General features: G+C 52.3%; 1 protein-coding gene across 1 annotated transcript in view; it reads left to right on the top strand.

Moving 5' to 3' along the window:
- Positions 1-1,037: 1,037 nt before the first annotated feature.
- The window catches only part of CFAP77 (cilia and flagella associated protein 77), a 125,468-nt gene continuing 107,847 nt past the window's right edge, over positions 1,038-18,658 (top strand). Inside the window, exon 1 of the mRNA XM_066254621.1 lies at positions 1,038-1,417. Within this exon, the coding sequence (XP_066110718.1) occupies positions 1,223-1,417 (195 nt within the window). The 5' untranslated portion in view covers positions 1,038-1,222. The remainder of the gene's footprint in view (positions 1,418-18,658) is intronic.

The following is an 18,658-nucleotide window of genomic DNA, read 5'->3' as shown; positions in this document are numbered from 1 at the left end:
TTACCCAGGAAGCTTGTAAAAAGCACAGATCCCCCACTTTGCATATAGACTGCATCTCAGACACCATTATATCAATAGTATCACATTAAAAATCCATGCATATGATAATGATGTTGTAGTTATGTATGAGAATCGTCTTGTTCTTGGCAGATACATGCTGAATTGTTTTGGTCAAATATACTGTCTGCAGGTATTTTCAAAATAATTCAACAATGTGTGTGTGTGAGAGAGAGAGAGAGAGAGAAAATAAATGTGGCAAATACTAAGGACTGGTGAATCTAGGTGAAATATACTACACATGGGTTTTCACTGTACTCTTCTTTCAACTTTTCTGTGGCTTTGAACTCTTTCAGAATAAAAAAAAAAAAGGGAGGGAGAAGATATTTTAAAATGCAGATTCCATGATCCTATTTCCAGATATTCTGGCTCAGTAAATCTGTGCTTTTCAACGTCCCTTCATTCTGTTGCACAAAGTTGGGAACCACTGATCTCATTTAACTACAGGCTTTCCTCCCTTCCTATTTCACAGAAGGAAAAACTGAGGAAGCAAGAGTGTGACTAGTTTGAGATCACCCAGTTAGCAGGAACATTAGAATTTAGAATTTCTAGTTCACATCGGAACATTTAGCATTGTGTCCTGGTGCCTGTGCGTGTGTCTGTGTGCCTGTGTGTGCGTGTGGCTTGGGAAGGACAAAAGGGTAGGGAGGGCGAGTGAAATGGTGCTGGCTGATGGGGTATCTTTGACTTGGAAGTCTAAATGACCCTCTAGAACCCCGTCACTTTTTAACACAAGTGGTGATTCTTGGGATTTTCTGACGTCCATTTAAGAAAACTCTGAACATGTCCACTTTGTTGGCCTCTAATAGTTTCCTGAAAGATACAAAGTCCACGTAGAACAGTTGGCGTCCTGTCGCCATGGAGACAGACCGTTCCATTCTTCGTCAAGGGGCGGTCTTGACTTTCTCTCTTTTCCCAAGCCGCAGCACGGCGCCCAGAAGATGCTCTGAGGAACCAGAGGGGCTCAGATGAACCAGTAGGGCTCTTTGAAACAAGGGGGCGACCGAGGTTGGCGCAACCCAATCGGGAAGGAGCCCAGCTTCCGGTGCCCACCCCGGGTTGCAAGTGGTGGGGTCCCAAGGGTGGGCTCCTCCTAGCTTCTTGCGGCCCCCAAACTTCGAAACGCGCCGGATCCACCCCGGGTCGACTCCACAGGAGCCCCAGGATGCCAGAGGCTAAGATCTCCCACGCGGACCACACGCGATGGAAGAAGCAGCAGCAGCCGGTGCGCCGCACGGTCAGCCAGATCTGCCCGCCGCCGCGACGGCCTCTGACCGTGGCCGACATCCGGCCGGGCATGGAGAACGAGAGGCTGGGGGTCGTGCGGGATTCCATGTTTCAGAACCCGCTCATCGTCAAGGTGAGCCGCCCACACGCCACCACCCTTGTGCGCTCGCCCCCTCACAGAGCACCCACGCGTCCGAGTGTCCACGCGTCCAGCCCTGGCGCCACGGCCTGGGTCCCAGCGCACCGCTGGAAGCTCCAGCTTTGGTCCGGACCGACCTGGAGCCCCATGCGGTCACGGGCAGGTGGTATCCTCTCTGAGCCTCAGCTTCTTCATCCTCAAAGTGGGATACAGCGGCACTCCTTAAAGGGAGTGACTGGGAAGGCTGAACAGGCTGATCCCTGCGGGACCCGGGCACGGCACCTGACAGCCGGTGAGCCCGCAGTATTGGCTGCTGTCCTGTACCCGGGAGGCTGATGCTGAGCCCACAGGGTGACAGACAGGTCGCACGCACCCAAACTGCGTCCTCAGTCACCACCCGCCAGCCCTCTCAGCGTGCGGTCCCCTCCCCCTCTCCTGCACGCTGGGCTGCTACCACGCAGTGAGCGCTCTGTATCTCTCGTGGAAGCATCACTTGTTACATTAATTTCCGCTTGATCAAACTCTGATCCAGAGGTGTAGCCCTTTTTTAAAAAAGCGCGAATTTGTGCGCTGGGAGGGGCGACAGGCACGAGTGAGGGAGCTGAGCCTTCTAACTAGATCGCGTCCCTTTTTATTGCACGTTTCCGCGTTTAATCTCGTTTCCGGACTGGTGATTACCCAACACCTACCACTTTCCCAGGGCCCCAGGAAAAGTAAAATTGAAGTTTGGCTGTTGCAAAGCGGGTCACGCAGCATATTTATCTTGCACCACTGGAGGGCAGTGTGCTTTTAAAAATTCGCACAGTCCCCAGATGTGGGAGGTGGAAGGAGCAGGTGGTAACTGACAGTGGATTTAGTAATGATTATCTGAACTCCAGGCGCTGATTAGAGCCTAGAGGTTTTTTCTTTTTTTTTTTTTTTTTTTTTTTTTTTTTTTTTCATTTTTCTGAAGCTGGAAACGGGGAGAGACAGTCAGACAGACTCCCGCATGCGCCCGACCGGGATCCACCCGGCACGCCCACCAGGGGCGACGCTCTGCCCACCAGGGGGCGATGTTCTGCCCATCCTGGGCGTCGCCATGTCGCGACCAGAGCCACTCCAGCGCCTGAGGTAGAGGCCACAGAGCCATCCCCAGCGCCCGGGCCATCTTTGCTCCAATGGAGCCCTGGCTGCGGGAGGGGAGGAGAGAGACAGAGAGGAAAGCGCGGCGGAGGGGTGGAGAAGCAAATGGGCGCTTCTCCTGTGTGCCCTGGCCGGGAATCGAACCCGGGTCCTCCGCACGCTAGGCCGACGCTCTACCGCTGAGCCAACCGGCCAGGGCCGAGCCTAGAGGTTTTTGTTGGTGACTCTGTTTTCAGGTTACAGGGAGCCTGGGTTTTCTTAACATCATGCTAGAATTAGCTGAGCTCGTTGGTGCCTGTGGAAACATGGACTCTCTCTCCTCTTGCCTTCCCTAAATTCTGTTCCTGGAGGCCTTGCATCTGGGGAAGCGGGCTTATCACACTCAGCACCCTCTCTCACACCCACTTTCTATGCCCAGCCCAAAGCAGAACAAGGTCCTTCGCTTATCTCTAAGCAAGAATAGCCACTCTCCGCAGAGAGATGGGACAGATGGGGGTCACCATTCTGGGATCAAGGGAAGAACCAGGTCCCTGCCTCTTACCAGCTGCTTTCGTGTTGGGTCATTGCTTTCGCTCAGGCAGGCACTCGTGGGCAGCTCCTTCCTACCTCAACAGGAAAGGAATGTCATTTTGGAGTTACTATTCACCATGATGAATTAGTAGCGTGTGATGCCACCCCCAAGCTACACCTATATATACTTACATCCATACATGCGTATATATACACATACATATATTAGACATAGATACATTTTACATGTGTGTGCTCACATATACATACATGTGGATATGTACACTATACATAGATAATATAAGATACAGGCATAAGGAAAATATCCCTCGTTTTTCCCCTTTTGCTTCCCCCACTCCATTTCAAGGACAGCAATCGGCCTCTGGATGGCACTAGCTGATCAGCTTCCAGAATAAATCCAACCCCTGTGGACCTGGATTTAGGTTTGGAAATTGTGCAGATATCTGACTGATGGCTAGGGGTTTTGTCTCCAGGGCACAGAGCCAGGTTGCCCTGGCTGGTGGTGGTGGCGTCCGAGTGGCAGGGGGCCGTGTCCAGGCACTCTTTGTGACTGTATCCAGCTCCTTCCCTGTCAGGGCAGCCAGCGTGCAGAGGGCCTCTCCTTCTACTGTCCTTCCTCCAGTTCTTAGCGGGCCCACCATTGAGATACTCTGTGTAGTTGTTACGATTATGTCCACAATTCAATATTAACCACTGCCACCGATTTTCTAGAGAAGGGACCGTGACTGCTACCCTTTCCAGACCCCTCTTTACAAATGGGCATCTGAGGCCATCTGTGGGGGCTCTTTGCTCAAGGTTCTGGCCAGGCGAAGCCTGGGCTAGAAGCCCCGTTCCTGGCTTCCAGCTCACCACTACTGTTACCACTCCAAACAGTTTCCTTCATTAAAAAATGTTTTTCATTATCAAAAAACTTTGGGGTTTTCGGTTTTCAAGAAAAGAAGATTGAAAGTATTTCAGCTTGTGGAGCCTTTTAAAAATCTTTTTTAAAAAATAATAGCTTGCTTAAATTTCTTCTGTGTCTTGGCTTGTGGGTTCCTCATTGTGGCATGTCAGGTTTCAAGTGTATTTTGGCTGCGGTCAAGGCTGCCCCTGAAGGCTGCGTCTGCATTGGGAGAGTGTCGCCCTTAGAAATAGCCGCCGCCCCTCCCCCCCCAGCCCTGGGCTCCTGTGCGGAGTGCTTCCTCCCCGCCCACCCCAACTGAGCACGTTGTTTTCACCTGAAGTGCAGGCGCTGCCTGAACAAACCCAGCACTCAATCGCACAGCCGTGGGGTTTCCCGGGACGAGCACACATCAGTTATTCAGGAGCAGGTCTGCACGATGCCACAGGAACCCAGTGAAAAGTGAAAAACTTAGACAGCCAAGCCTATTTCATCTACAAATGCTCAACAACTATCTGCCTCATTTAAAACCAAGCCAACCGGTTATTAGCGATGCTGATTGAATCAAGTAGGTGTTTTATGCTGTCACGAAAAGATGTAAATATTTTCCATTAGAAAGAGCTTCTACTCTATTTTGTAAAGTGATGTGCTGTTAGCCGGTTTTCCTTCAAATGCGACTCTCTGGGAAGAATAAAATTAAATAGAAAAAGAACCGAGTTTCTCCCTGCTTGACTCGCATTTCCCCAGAATTCTGACTCAACACAGAATCCTGCTACAACAGCCTCCCAGGCTCCCGCACAGAACCTGTCAGCCTGCACCCTTCCTGCCGTCGGAACTCAGCTGATACCGTCAATACAATTATAGGGAGAGACTGCTCGGTTTGCCGCACTGACAGCCTGCGTCCTCGTCGCCCTGGAGAGGAGGCATGTACCGCGGTGGCACTGACTGAGTCATGCGCCCTTAGAAAGAGCAATGATCATGGCACCCGGTTTTTCGTAATTTATTAATGATTTTGTTTTTCTGTGGGGGTTTGTGTCACAAATAAAAACTGCATGCATTTGTAAAATAGAGTCATATAATCACATCATGGAAGGAGGCTCACAGACGTCTAGTCCGATTCCCTTTTTTGAGGAGATTAAGGCCCAGAGAGGGGAAGAGACTAGTCCAAGTTGCCACTCTGACCTGGCTGCAGAGGTGGGGGGAGACTCCTGTCTCCTGACTTCCAGCCCCGTGCATTTTTTGGCCACAATACACCAATGAATGAACGGCACCCCAGATCGAGTACCTCTGAATAGCAGGCCGTCAGCAGTGTTGACCACTGAGTCTCATTCCCATTGTTTCACTCAGCATTCCTTCCAAAGTGAGCTCTCCTCATTTCTCGGGATTTGCTGACAGCTAAGAAATGTTGACTGAGTGTTTACCAAGAGCCCAGCACCATCTTAAGCTCTCTTGGGGGCATGAGAATAAGTTCAGAACCAATCCCTTGTCCACAAGGAGTTAACTAACCATTTTTCTGGGGAGGTGGAGTATATATATGTCATATATATATATATATATATATTGCACACACATATATATGTTGCTGAACGTGCCTTAAAAAAAGCTCTCAGGAAACGTTAGCTCTTATTTTTATGCACACACACACACACACACACACGATTAATAAAAGCAATGTCACACACACCCCCACCCCCACACAAAGGACCTGCATAACCCAGAACAGTTGAGATCTGGGGACTCGGAGGCTTTATGAAGACTCAGGCCTGGAACTGGACCTTAGAGAATGAAGACGGGGAGGTGGATCAGTGGGGGACGGGGAGCAACGCCGCCCCCTGGGGCCAAGTGACTGCACCTTCCTTAGATCCTGAGTGTTCCCGAGATTTCGCCCCAGCTCTAGGTTAGCGTATGAGACTCCGCGTAGCTGCTGCGGCCAGTCTCGTATCGCCAGGAGGAAGCATTGATTTAGGCCTTGAATCGATGTGCCACCAAATTAGGAACCACACCATGGCCACGGACACCTTAGCATTTCTGATAGACACGGATGCTGGTGAACATACATGCCTAGACACAAACGCAAAGTAGGCGGCAAACACACAGCTGTACCAGTAGCCCTGCGTGGGTCAGGATCTTTTGTTACATTTGAGTAAAATGTGAAAATGTTACAAGTGTTGAAGAGAAGATACCGCTGATTGCTCAACTCCCAGTTACAGCGTCCTGTTCCGGGGAGAAGGGGAATCGTTGGGAGGGGTACAGGTGAGCTGCACATCCTAACGGCCCCGCCTTGACTGGCCGGCCAGAGGGTAGTTTTTTTGTTTTTGCTTGTTTTTAAGAAAAGCCGTGGGTTTATTTATCCTTGCAACTTTCTCTCTTGGGTCTCTGTTTTTGTTTTTGTTTTAATCCAAGCCTCCCCGTGTCTGGAGCCCAGTCACATCCGGCAGGAGCGGTCAGGGCTGGGCAGCCCACGGCCATTCCAATCACTGAGTGGCCCCCTCCACACACACACACACACACACAGGCTTTTCTCCTCCGGCCCCTGCTTGGTCACTCAGGAAAGGGGCTTTGTTACTACAGAGGAGACCCGAGGACCTGGGCAGCTGCTGCTGAACTTGGCCACCTTCCGGTTCCGCGGCTCTCAGGCCGTTCCCCCAGGAGCAATTCTGGGTCTGGGTGAACGGTCGGCCGTCTCTGCCAGTACCTTCCGGAATCTTCCAAGCTCAAGTATGGTTCAGATCAGGCCACTTTTCTTTTACTGTTTGAAAAACAAAGTTTTCTTGATTTACAACTGGCCCTGCAAACAAAATTTCCAACCCCGTTTTCTGTCACAGGGGCTGTTCAACAGTCTCCAGGGGCGCTGGGGTTCTCAGAGAATGTCTGATTCCAGCTGCATTTTTCAGAAAAGTCATCTTTTTTTTTTTTTTTTTTTTTTTACAGAGGCAGAGATAGACAGGGACAGAGAGAGATGAGAAGCATCAATCATCAGTTTCTCGTTGCGCCTTGCGACTTCTTAGTTGTTCATTGATTGCTTTCTCACACGTGCCTTGACCGCGGGCCTTCAGCAGACCGAGTAACCCCCTGCTGGAGCCAGCAACCTTGGGTCCAAGCTGGCGAGCTCTTTGCTCAAGCCAGATGAGCCCGCGCGCGACCTCTGGGGTCTCGAACCTGGGTACTTTTGCATCCCAGTCCGACACTCTATCCACTGCGCCACCGCCTGGTCAGGCTCAGAAAAGTCATCTTTAACTGCTTTAAGAAGTACGCGAAGAAGGGGGGACCCCGTTACCTGTCGTCTGTATCAAATGCGAACCCAGGAGACCACCGCCTTGTTAGCTATCCCTTGAGTTCATTAGTCTGGGTGCTCGACCTGTGTCTGCACTAAGACCACAGTGATTGTGTCACCAGCAGGGAGGATCTGGACTTTCAGGCTGGGCCAGTCCCTCCGCAGAGGACAGTGTACGGGTGGGCACCCTGCTGTGGCCCCTGGGAAGCCAGCTCCGGGCACACTCAGACCCCTCTGCTGGGTCCCATCTGCTGCTTAGGACCCTCCGGCCGGTTGGGCTAAAACAAGTGAAGGCACAGTCACAACCGGATCGCGTTTTGGTTGACCTCAGTGTATATTGGAAATGCCAGTGCTTCTTGCCTGACTTTCGTATTGCAGAAAAAGAAGAAAGCTTTTTTTTTTTTTGTATTTTTCTGAAGTTGGAAACAGGGAGCAGTCAGACAGACTCCTGCATGTGCCCATGTGCCTGACCGGGATCCACCCGGCATGCCCACCAGGGGGCGATGCTCTGCCCATCTGGGATGTTGTTCTGTTGCGACCAGAGCCACTCTAGCGCCTGAGGCAGAGGCCACAGAGCCATCCTCAGCACCCGGGCCCACTTTGCTCCAATGGAGCCTTGGCTGCGGGAGGGGAAGAGAGAGACAGAGAGGAAGGACGGGGAAGGGGTGGAGAAGCAGATGGGCGCTTCTCCTGTGTGCCCTGGCTGGGAATTGAACCTGGGATTCCTGCACGCCAGGCCGACGCTCTACCACTGAGCCAATGGCCAGGGCCAGAAGAAAGTATTTGATGGCCATTAGTAACAATTCGATCGTCAGTGAAATCACTCCTGACTCTCTCCTTTCTTGAGTCAGTGTAATGGGGACTGTTCAGACAATGCCAGGCTGAGCTGTTGATGTCACACAACCACCAAAAAAATACAGCGATCTGTTGGTGGCCCGGGCAGATATAAAAGCCACCTCCCGGGAGAACAAGGTCAGTGTCGCCGTGTAGCCTGCAGGCTTTGAGGCAGGCAGGTCCAAGGGTGACTGCTGTCCCAGACACTTCCCTCTGGTGCCACCTGTGAGCTTACTTACTTTTGAGCCTCAATTTCCTCTGTAAAATGGGGTGATTGTAGCAGACACCTGGCCAGGGGGAGTCCTGAAGATTCAGTGAGACAGCACCGCTGGGGTAGACCCAGGAGGGCACTTACTAAGTGGGCAGTTTTCTCATTTTCCGTTGCCAGGATCCTGTGATTCCCTGTGTTCCTCAGAACAAGCTTCTTATTCTCATCAATTGGCTTTAAGTAATTGTTATAAATCTGAACTTATAAATTTATAATGAGACTTATCCACCCCACTGCTTACTTCCCCCCCTTTGTGTCCTTGTTGAGGAATACAGTCACCCACCCCATCTCACATTCCCTGCGCGGTGTGAACCGGAACAGACGGGTGCGCCTGGCCACGGGGGACAACAATCCGCTTTCTTTTCTTCTTTTTTTTAAATTTTTATTTATTTATTTATTTATTACAGAGACAGAGAGTAAGTCAGAGAGAGGGATAGACAGGGACAGACAGACAGGAACGGAGAGAGATGAGAAGCATCAATCATTAGTTTTTCATTGCGCGTTGCAACACCTTAGTTGTTCATTGATTGCTCTCTCATATGTGCCTTGACCGCGGGCCTTCAGCAGACCGAGGAACCCCTTGCTGGAGCCAGCGACCTTGGGTTCAAGCTGGTGGGCTTTTCCTCAAACCAGATGAGCCCGCGCTCAAGCTGGCGACCTCAGGGTCTCGAACCCGGGTCCTCTGCATCCCAGTCCGACACTCTATCCACTGCGCCACCGCCTGGTCAGGCAACAATCCACTTTCTAGCTTTCCTGAGGGCTCTTGGGTAAGCGGCTTCAAGTCCGAGCCTCCGTTTGTCGCTTGTGAAGTAGAAGTGCTCATACCTACTTTGCCTCCTGCTCAAGGATGTGATGGGGACTGATTTAAATGAGACACAGCTTCTTAGAAGAGATCATGATAGAATTATTACAGACAGAATTATGATAGATTACGGGCAGATTATTCTAGAATTAGACCAGTCGTTCTCAGTGGAGGGGGCAATTTTGCTCCCCAGGGAACATCTGGTCATGTCTGGAGATACTTGTCAAAACTGGGGAGGAGGGTACCACTGACAGAGAGTGGGTAGAAGCCAGCGATGCTGCTTGCGGGGTCCTGCAATACACAGGAGCCCCCCACCCCCGCCACACAGGGAGTCATCTGACCCCAAATGTCAACAGTGCCGGGGCTGAGAAACCCGGAACCAGAAAACATAAGCACGTGAAGATTTCATATTAGTTCACACATGGTCTAGACCAGCGGTTCTCAACCCATGGGTCGTGACCCCGGCGGGGGGTCGAACGACCAAAACACAGGGGTCGCCTAAAGCCATCGGATTGAGAACCGCTAGTCTAGGGGCTCTTGAAAACCAGATACAAAGATCATAGAAATCAGATGGTTTGGTTTTGTTTCTCTAGCCACTGTTTGCTTCTGTTCTGTCCCCCACCCCCGTACATTTGGTGGTTATTTTAAATCTTCCCCGGCTTCTGAACCCATTTCCTTCCCCTTAGTTATGGCTTCCATATGTCTGCTGGCTCTTGTCTGGGGCTCGTCTCTCTCCAGCCTCACCCACGTTGTAGTTTAAAAAGGTAAGAAGCGTTTCCAGCGGTGCACAGAGTGAGGTTCGATAATTCATCAGATAAACTAATTAGCATAGGGCTGGCTGGCTGAATGATTTGACTGCTAGACGGGCCTCGTTTCCCCGGCCCACCACCTTCCAAGGGTTTGGTTCTGTTTGGTTTTCCTCAGCATGAATGAACTCACCTAAGATTTAAAACGAAATCGATTTGGTATCCCAGAATTTAAACTCACAGTGGGCCAGGGCCCTACCATAGCCCTGACACCGTCACTGTGTCACTAAGTACAGCGTTTCAGGGAAGCAAAGAAGTGCACTTTATAAAGAAAACAGCTGTATTGCCCCATCCCCAATAATGTAAAGGCACTATAATTTCAAGGCATTTTGGTCAAGAACTGACACGGGTCAATGAGCAGAAAGGTCAACATGAGTAGCACGCAGCAGGGAGAATGGGCCCACCAAAAGCATTGTAGAAAACACATAATGAGCCCAAAAGGGGCATTTTTGATCTTTTATCTGAACCAAACAATACATATTTGGGACACCAATGAACCCAGAAGCGAACAAGACAAATTTCTTTGTGTAGACCAAAATCTTTTGTGTTTGTCCAGAAGAATGAAAGTGGAGGCTCAGAAGCTCTTTGATTTCAAGGTAGGGCTTCGGTGGAAGGCCACCCTTCTTGCTGCCAGGGGTCAGCCATTTGTAACCAATAGCACAGCATCCCAGCTGGAGCCCCAGATACTGCAGACTCCCACAAACCTGGGGGCTCCCCACACCCACTGAGAGAGGATTGCTCACGGCCGTGACGTTGCTGTGAAGAGGATTAGAACGTTTGCTGGCAGCTCTGTCCGTCAGTTTTACTGAATGCTAGTGTTCTTAGCCACGTTGCCACATTGAAATGCCATCTTACTCTTTGCATTATGTAGCATTGCATCCATATTTCTCTCTGTCTCCCAGGAGATAATTAAGGAGAGAGAAGTTGGCTACTTCTTTTTGGTATGCGTTGGAGACTATTGGTGAGGTCTTAGTCAATGAGAAAATATTTACTGAACACCTACAATGTGTAAGGTACTGGTGGGAACACAAGAGGTTTACGAATTTGTTAGCTCAGTTGGTCAGTTAGAGCATCATCCCGAAGTGCAGAGGTTGCTGGTTCGATCCCCGGACAGGGCACATACAGAACGGATTGACGTTTCTATCTCTCTCTTTCTCTTCCCCTTCCTCTTTCAATAAAATCAATCAATCCATAAAAAATAATTAAAGAAAAGAAAGAGAATTTGTTCCCAAGGAGTTTATGGGCTGATCAAGGGAGAACCAGGGTTTGCACGTTAAAACCAGTCGTAAAAGTTATCACAGGAGGAAGGAGAGAGGAGGAAGCCAAGTGCTGTGTTCAGCAGGTACTGCGGGAGCAGGGTTGGAGCACGTGGGTTGGGTGGTAGGACGAGCTGGTTCTGGTGGGAGGACACGAAAGGGAGGGACACCCGGAGAGGGGCAGGCCTGGGCCTAGGCACAGCGTAGGATACGGGGCGGGCAGGGTGTCCCAGCAGGGGCTGCGGGAGCAGGGTTGGAGCACGTGGGTTGGGTGGTAGGACGAGTTGGTCCCGGTGGGAGGACACGAAAGGGAGGGACACCCGGAGAGGGGCAGGCCTGGGCCTAGGCACAGCGTAGGATACGGGGCGAGCAGGGTGTCCCAGCAGGGGCAGACAGCGCCAGGGTTCCGTGAGCGTATCAGGAAGGGAGCGGGAGAGGCACTCCCTCGCGCACTGCTGGGATCAACGGCACTTTTGAGCACCTACTGTGTACCAGGCACAGAACTGGGCACCAAGGATACGGGAGACACCAACCTGAATGGAGGAGAGGAGGCTTTGCCCTCAAAGAGCTTGCAGGGGTGCAGAGACAGGCGTAAGAACAGACAACAGTGGTGCGGACAGGGCGACAGCCGTCTGCGCGGGGCCCAGACGCACGGGGAGAGCTCAGAGCAGATGGCTCGAGCCGGAAACTGACACAGAGATTAGTGAGTGTGTGGAGTGAGCTGGAGAGGTGGGCCGGAGGTGGGTCCAAGGTTCAGACGGCCTGGAGCTCGTGAAATGTGGGGATGGCTCTTTAAGAAACAGAGGACACAGTTATAAATAATTCTGGAAACTAAGTCCAAGGCCTTGGCAAGGGCCACATGTAAGGAGGAACCCCGAAGCTAAAGCCTCACTAGCTTTAGGGAACAACACCCGCTTTGACTGGGGAGAGAAAGCCTTCCAGAGCAGGGGGGCGTGGTCAGTGGGCGGAGGTGGGAGCCGTCCAGAACCACCCGGCCGGAGAGCCCTCACTCCCTGAGGCCGAGTGTCATTCCCCCATTTACTCACTCTGCGCGCACCCACCGCACACCTTCCCTGGACCAGACCCCGGCACCACAGCCAGGAGCTCGGTGCCTCCTGCACACTCTTGACTCTGAAATCTCGGGAGGGTCCCTAGATGTCATTGAGCCAGGTTCCTGCACACTTCAATGGCCCCCCTTCATTTGCTCATGTGACCATTTGCAGAATGTGTCCTGAGGGGCAGTTAGGTGCCAGGCAGCAGTGTGCTGGGCCCCGGGGGTCCCTCGCTGGACAGCAGAGCCTTCACTCAGCCTGCAGGCCACCGGCCAGGCCCTTGTGAGAGCAGATTGCACAAGGAGGACGGTCCTCAGAGGCACCGACCAGGAGGCGGGGAGGCCCTACCCCGACGGAGCGACGTTGCAGGGAGTAGTGTTGGTCAGTTGAGAGGGGTAGAGCATGCCTGTGTCCCTGTTTGGGTGGGTAGTGGGTGGAGATGGTCCCAGACAACGTAAGAGGTTTTATGTCTCCAAGGCAAGGAAGGAGGTGGCAGGGACAGGTCAGGGAAGGCAGGTGCTGAGAGGAGGCTGGGCAGGGAGTGAGGCCCCACCTGGCAGGGCTCCCAGGCCCCGGGAGATCTGCAGAAGCCCAAGCAAGTGGACTGAACAAAGCGCTGAGAGACCCCAGACATCAACAGGCGGTGCACAGGCCAGCGCCCACCCCCACCCCCGCACTGATGGGGACAGCAGGCCGACAGGAACACACGGCCCACAAGGAACTCGCCAAGGCCCTCCTCTGCTGGACAGGATGTGTGAGCTGCCTCCGGTTTCCTTCCAGGCTGCATGGCTACGTGCCGATCAACGGACATACGGGATGGTTTAGGGTCAGCGACTGCGACCTGTTTACTCTTTGCAAGTAAAACAAGCCCCCTATCTGTCTGTCAGGGTCTGAATTTTCACCAAGTCGTTTGAGGGAACCTGCTGGAATGCTTCTTGGGGGGCCCTCGGGGCCTCGCGCTGCTGCTCAAATCTTGTGAACTGTCACCGAAGACTGCTCTCTCCGTAGGCACCCAGTGGGCATAAATCTGGAGGTTTAAGCAAGTCTTTCAGAAACTCCCCTCTGAAAGGAAGGCGTCTGCCTGCCTGGCGTTTCGAAGGCTCCATCTCTTCCCCGTCCGCTGCTGGCTTTCTCGGGGCGGATCCTCCCAGGAACGCCTGGCGGGACGCCCACGGCCTGACTTCTCCCAGAGCGGGAGGAGGAGGCGGCGGCCAGGGCCTGGACTCGGGGTTTCCAGGGAGCTCCTGGCTAAGGACCCAGTTGGCAAGCTGACGCCCACCCTGTGCCAGCGATAGCAGCTGCCCCTCGTGGAGCCGCTGGGCGCCAGGCCTCCTAGGCATCATCCCCCCTCAGTCTTTGCGACAACCCCAGGAGACAGGGCTGCTGTCATTCCCATTTTACAGATGGGTAGGCTGAGCTCTCGTTAGAGGCTACACAAGCGCCCGCAGTCGCCCAGCTAATGCAAGGGGAGCCAGGCTTCTCGTTAGGTCTCCACAGCTCAAGGTCAGACCACTGCGCAAGTCAAAAGAACTTCATGACACCCATGTCCCCATTTGTGGAGTACCTACCCAGTGCTAGGCTGTTACAGACACGATCTCAACTCTGCAAGGCCGTGTTCTGAGCTCAGTAAGACTCAGTAACATGCTCAAAAGGTCACACAGAGGGTACACGGCAGTGTATGGGGCCTGTGCGCACCACAGCTTGCTACGATCCTTATGTGTTGTGCCACACTGTCTGTCACGCTGGAGACTCCTTTGTCCTGAGGGGAGAGAACCGTCTTGGTCAGCTCCACCCCTCTAAAGGGTCCGCCTCGTCGGGGTGCCGTCTGTCCTCAGGGAGCCTGCGGTCTAGCTGGGCTCGTAAGCCGCACCACGTGCTGCACAAGCACTTGGAAGCTGACCGCACAGGCTGCGGCAACAGGGCCAGGGGTGTGGACGGAGGGTGATACAAGAGTGAGGGGTGGCCCGTGGCCCGGAGTGGTCCCGAGAAGCCCCAGGGGGCTGCTGGACCGCCAAGCAGGCCTCAGCTAGGCAGGGATGAGGGAACAGGTGATTTTAGATGTTGACCTAGCCAGACAAGGTGAGCAACAGGATGCCATGAGCTTGGGTGTGTTTGGAGGGACAGTCAGGAGGAACTCATCCGGCTGGGGCGGCTCACGGAGTCTGCGCGTAACTTTTAGGAAGAGACCGGACGTGAAGAGAGAAGGAGCGTGGCTCCGTGGTTTCCCACGGCCCCCGGAGTTCAGGTTATTCTAAACCTGTGTACCTGCTGGCCGGGGAGCCAGGATGGCAGGGGAGCCGGCCATCGAGGCTGTCCAGAACGGCCTCACCCTGTCAAAGGGAAGGGTACCCTCCACCCCTCCCACCCCAACCCGCCCCTCCCCACCTCTCTAATCAGTAAGAGCAAATTGTTATCAGATTAGCGCCAGCAAAGAAAGCCTGGTCCCCACACCCTCACAGTTAGTTAGCATTTAGATAGGCTGGGACAGGGGCCCACACAACAGGCATCAAAGCGGGGCTCTGGGCGGCTGCAGGGATTAATTTCTTTAACCAACAGGCCTGATCTGGCCTAACTCATTACCCTGCCTTGTCAGCGTGGACGTGAGGCGCGATTGAAGATTATCCCATTTAGGCCTTTGCTCGTCTTGTCTTCAGCGACAGCAAAGCAGGGCTATTGAATTGCGCGTTCTCACAGAGCCCCAGCCAATACTCAGCGGCCTGAGGTTCTAATTCTGCTTCATTTAAACTTCATCAACTTTTCCAATCAAGTGGAAGGATTCGAAATAGGCTGTGTGTGCAGAAAGGCCGCTTCCCTTTGTCAGATAATGCATTCTGCTTTCCCCTCCCCTCCCCCTTGCTCTCTCTCCAGCCCCCTCTGCGCCGTGCCCCCCCCCTTGCCCCAATGCTGAAAATGAGATTACAGTATTTAAATGACTATGATAATCAATCCAGGGACCCAGAGCTGAGATTGAGGTTAATTTTTCTTAGCAGAACAAAGGCGCGCGGTGCCTTTGGGGACTTGGGGGTGCAGTCTGAGCCTCTTGCCTGTGCTCCTCTCTCCCCGAACCCACAGTTTTAGGAGTCTGTTCTTGTTACTCACCAGGCACAGGGTGTGATTTTTCAGCAGCGGCAGCCCCTCGGAGAGCAGAAATGTAATTCTGAACTGATAAACAGCAAACGGCCTTCAATCAACAATTTTAATAGGGGGAAAAAAAAGTCACTTATATGATAGGAGTACAGATCTAATGAAAGGGTGATCATTTACCTTATTTATTTTTAAACACGCTAGGCGTCATCTCCCACTGCGTTAGAACGAGTAATTACAGCCGCCCGGTGCCCCCGCTAACTTCTGAACGCAGAGCCTTGTCACTCAGCTGGCCTCCTCCCTTGCTGCTCCGGCTGCCGTGAAAGTTGAGATTTTTGTCATGTTCTTGCTAATTGGAAACAGGGTCATTATACCCTTGAACGGTGGACATGAAAGTGACTTGTTCCGTTGGTACCTGTAGCATGCGCAAGCTGGCCCCCGCCGCCCCCCCAGCCCCACTTCTGAAACGGAGAGAATCAAAATATGTATATTTCTTTGTCTCCCCTCACTGTCTTGTCAGAGCTGTTTTACACGCTGCCGCCCAATGTTATCTTTTATTTGTGTCAGGAGAAGGGATGTGACAAGTTCAGTATACAATGTTCATTTGGCAAGGCAAATTTTTCATACCGATTTTGAGCAGGAAATGAAACTATCTTTCAACGGAATGAGCAACATCATTTTTGGACAGACTGATTATAAGCGAACGGGGGCTGCAGAGCTCCATTTCCTCACACGATCCTGCAAAGTCTAATCCATTTTTTAGAAAGTAGGATTTGGCTTCCACCCGCCACCTGAGTTGGGGGGGGGGGAGAAACACCCGTGGTTGGTCTTCCAGCAGGGATGCCTATTATATTCCCTGCCCTCCCTGCTCCTCCCCAAGTTATTAATAGGCTGGAATAAATTGTTCCTCTTCTATATTATAATGACTTTGTTTCAGACCTTTGAAACTGTGGGTGAGTCTCTGACAGTTATCTGCATTTGCAACGCAAAATATTTAATAACCACCATCATCTGAAGGAACAGCAAAAACCATAAGCAACCTTATTTGTGAAGTGAAATCCTCTTCCCCGCCCCCCCCACCCTGGCCACTTCCCATCCTGTTTACCTAAAAAAGAAGACTCTCTCGCCCTCTGTGCTGCCGAATTCATTTGGGGCAGTGGTTTATGGTGACATTTTTCTTTCTTAAAGCAAATATTGACTCACCACGGGGAAATTAAAACTCCATTAGGCATTGCTACATTGTACAGCAGGCTGCATTACAACAGTCAAGCTACTATTAATTGGTTTCTTCCTCAGGAATAATGCAGGGAGGGCAGAGGGAATGGGGAAAGAGAAGATTTAAACTATAATTTCTTAAAATGACACCGTCTACATCAGCCAAGGTGATCATTACATGGTTATTCATCTGAATATAAAGAAGACACTGCCTAATAATATAATGAATTTATCAATACAAAAGCCTGCAGTCAAGTGATTTCCAGGCTGGGGACTGCATCTGAAGACACACAGGCCAACCTCGACCAGATGTGAGCAAATCAGGCCTGGCTTCCGCCGAGCACAGGGCTGACTTTCATGGGCGCAGACATTTTCTCTCCTGAGAGGCGATGACACCCATCAGCCTGCTCGCTGCTTCCTTCTCGGCGTGAGCGCCCTGCCCTCTGTTCACCGTCCCCTCTGCCCACTGTCCCCTCTGCCCACTGTCCCCTCCGCTCACCGGAACCCCACCGCTGCACGGCCACTCCTCTGGGCCTTCTCAGGTCTGGTGACTTTGCCCTCTGCTTTTTGGGCCAGGACTGCCGTAACGAATGACCATAACCTCGGAGGCCAGAAGTCTGAGATGGAGGTGTCCGCGGGGCTGGCCCCTCTGAGGCTGTGAGGGAGGGTCCTGCTGCGGGCTTCTCTCTGTGCTTGTGGTCGGCGCTCTCCATTTTCATACAGACTTCTCCCTGTATGTGTGTCTGTGTCCAAATTTCCTCTTTCTACAAAGACATCAGTCATATTGGACGCAGGACCCACTCTACACCATTATGACCTCATCTTAACCAGTTACCTTTGCAATGACCCTATGGCCAACTCAGGTCACATTCTGAGGTCCTTGGGCTTCAATGTGACTGCTTAGGGCTTGGGTCCTGGTCCCTGGTCTGGACAACAAGGTGATCGCTAGGGCGGTGTGATGTTGGTGGCCGAGGCCAGGCAGGGTCACACTGGATTCGGGCAGACGGTAGAGAGTCTGCAGAGCCGGAAAGCTTCGGGCTGTGCCCGTTTACTGGAGGCTCGCAGAGACAGGCAGGTGAGCGAATAAACAACGAAAGGGGAAGAGCTAATAAACAAAGGAAAACCTGCTATTCGCAGTGAGGGCAAGGGAGCACGGAACACCCACCTCACGGTGGCAGGAGAGTGATCTGGGGGACTCGCTGCCCAGGGGAGGCACCCACAGCCTCATTCATACAGGCTATGCACACGTGCCTCTGCCACGTGCTCACACACCAATCAAGCAAAGTGCCGGCAGCTGGCAAACCCTCGAGCAAGCCTCACACAGCTGCCCCACAGGTGGCATCCGTCATGTTGAACGTGAGGCCCCTGCCCTGATGGGGGTATGAAGGTGGCTGGCACTGGGAGCTCTGTGGTCTCCTCCCCAGTGTGGTGTGGGCACTCATGCATAGACAATCACCTACGGCCCTGTGCTGTGGACGGTACTTTTGTCTTGTTATCAGAATTGAACCCTTAAGCATAACCATCTTCCTTCACTAGGGACTATAAAATACTCCTTGAAGGCAGACCTTATACCACACTTCTTTTTTCTCTCCCACAGAGCTATTCATCCATTCATCCTTCCTTCCTTCCTTCCTTCCTTCCTTCCTTCCTTCCTTCCTTCCATCCATCTGCCCTTCCTTCCTTCCTTCCATCCATCCATCCATCCATCCATCCATCATCCACCCATCCATTCATCCATCTACCCATCTACCCATCCATCCACCCACCCATCCATCCATCCACCCATCCATCCATCTACCCATCATTCCATCCACTCACTCATCCATCCATCCATCCATCCATTCATCCTTCCTTCCTTCCTTCTTTCCTTCCATCCATCTGCCCTTCTTTCCTTCCTTCCATCCATCCATCCATCCATCATCTACCCATCTACCCATCCATCCACCCACCCATCCATCCATCCACCCATCCATCCATCTACCCATCATTCCATCCACTCACCCATCCATCCATCCATCCATTCATCCTTCCTTCCTTCCTTCCATCCATCTGCCCTTCCTTCCTTCCTTCCATCCATCCATCCATCCATCATCTACCCATCTACCCATCCA

Source organism: Saccopteryx bilineata, chromosome 2 (genome assembly GCF_036850765.1).
Source record: "Saccopteryx bilineata isolate mSacBil1 chromosome 2, mSacBil1_pri_phased_curated, whole genome shotgun sequence".
In the NCBI taxonomy this organism is placed as follows: Eukaryota; Metazoa; Chordata; class Mammalia; order Chiroptera; family Emballonuridae; genus Saccopteryx; species Saccopteryx bilineata.
The sequence above is the reverse complement of the archived record's forward strand: the minus strand, read 5'-3'. Positions and strand labels throughout refer to the sequence as shown.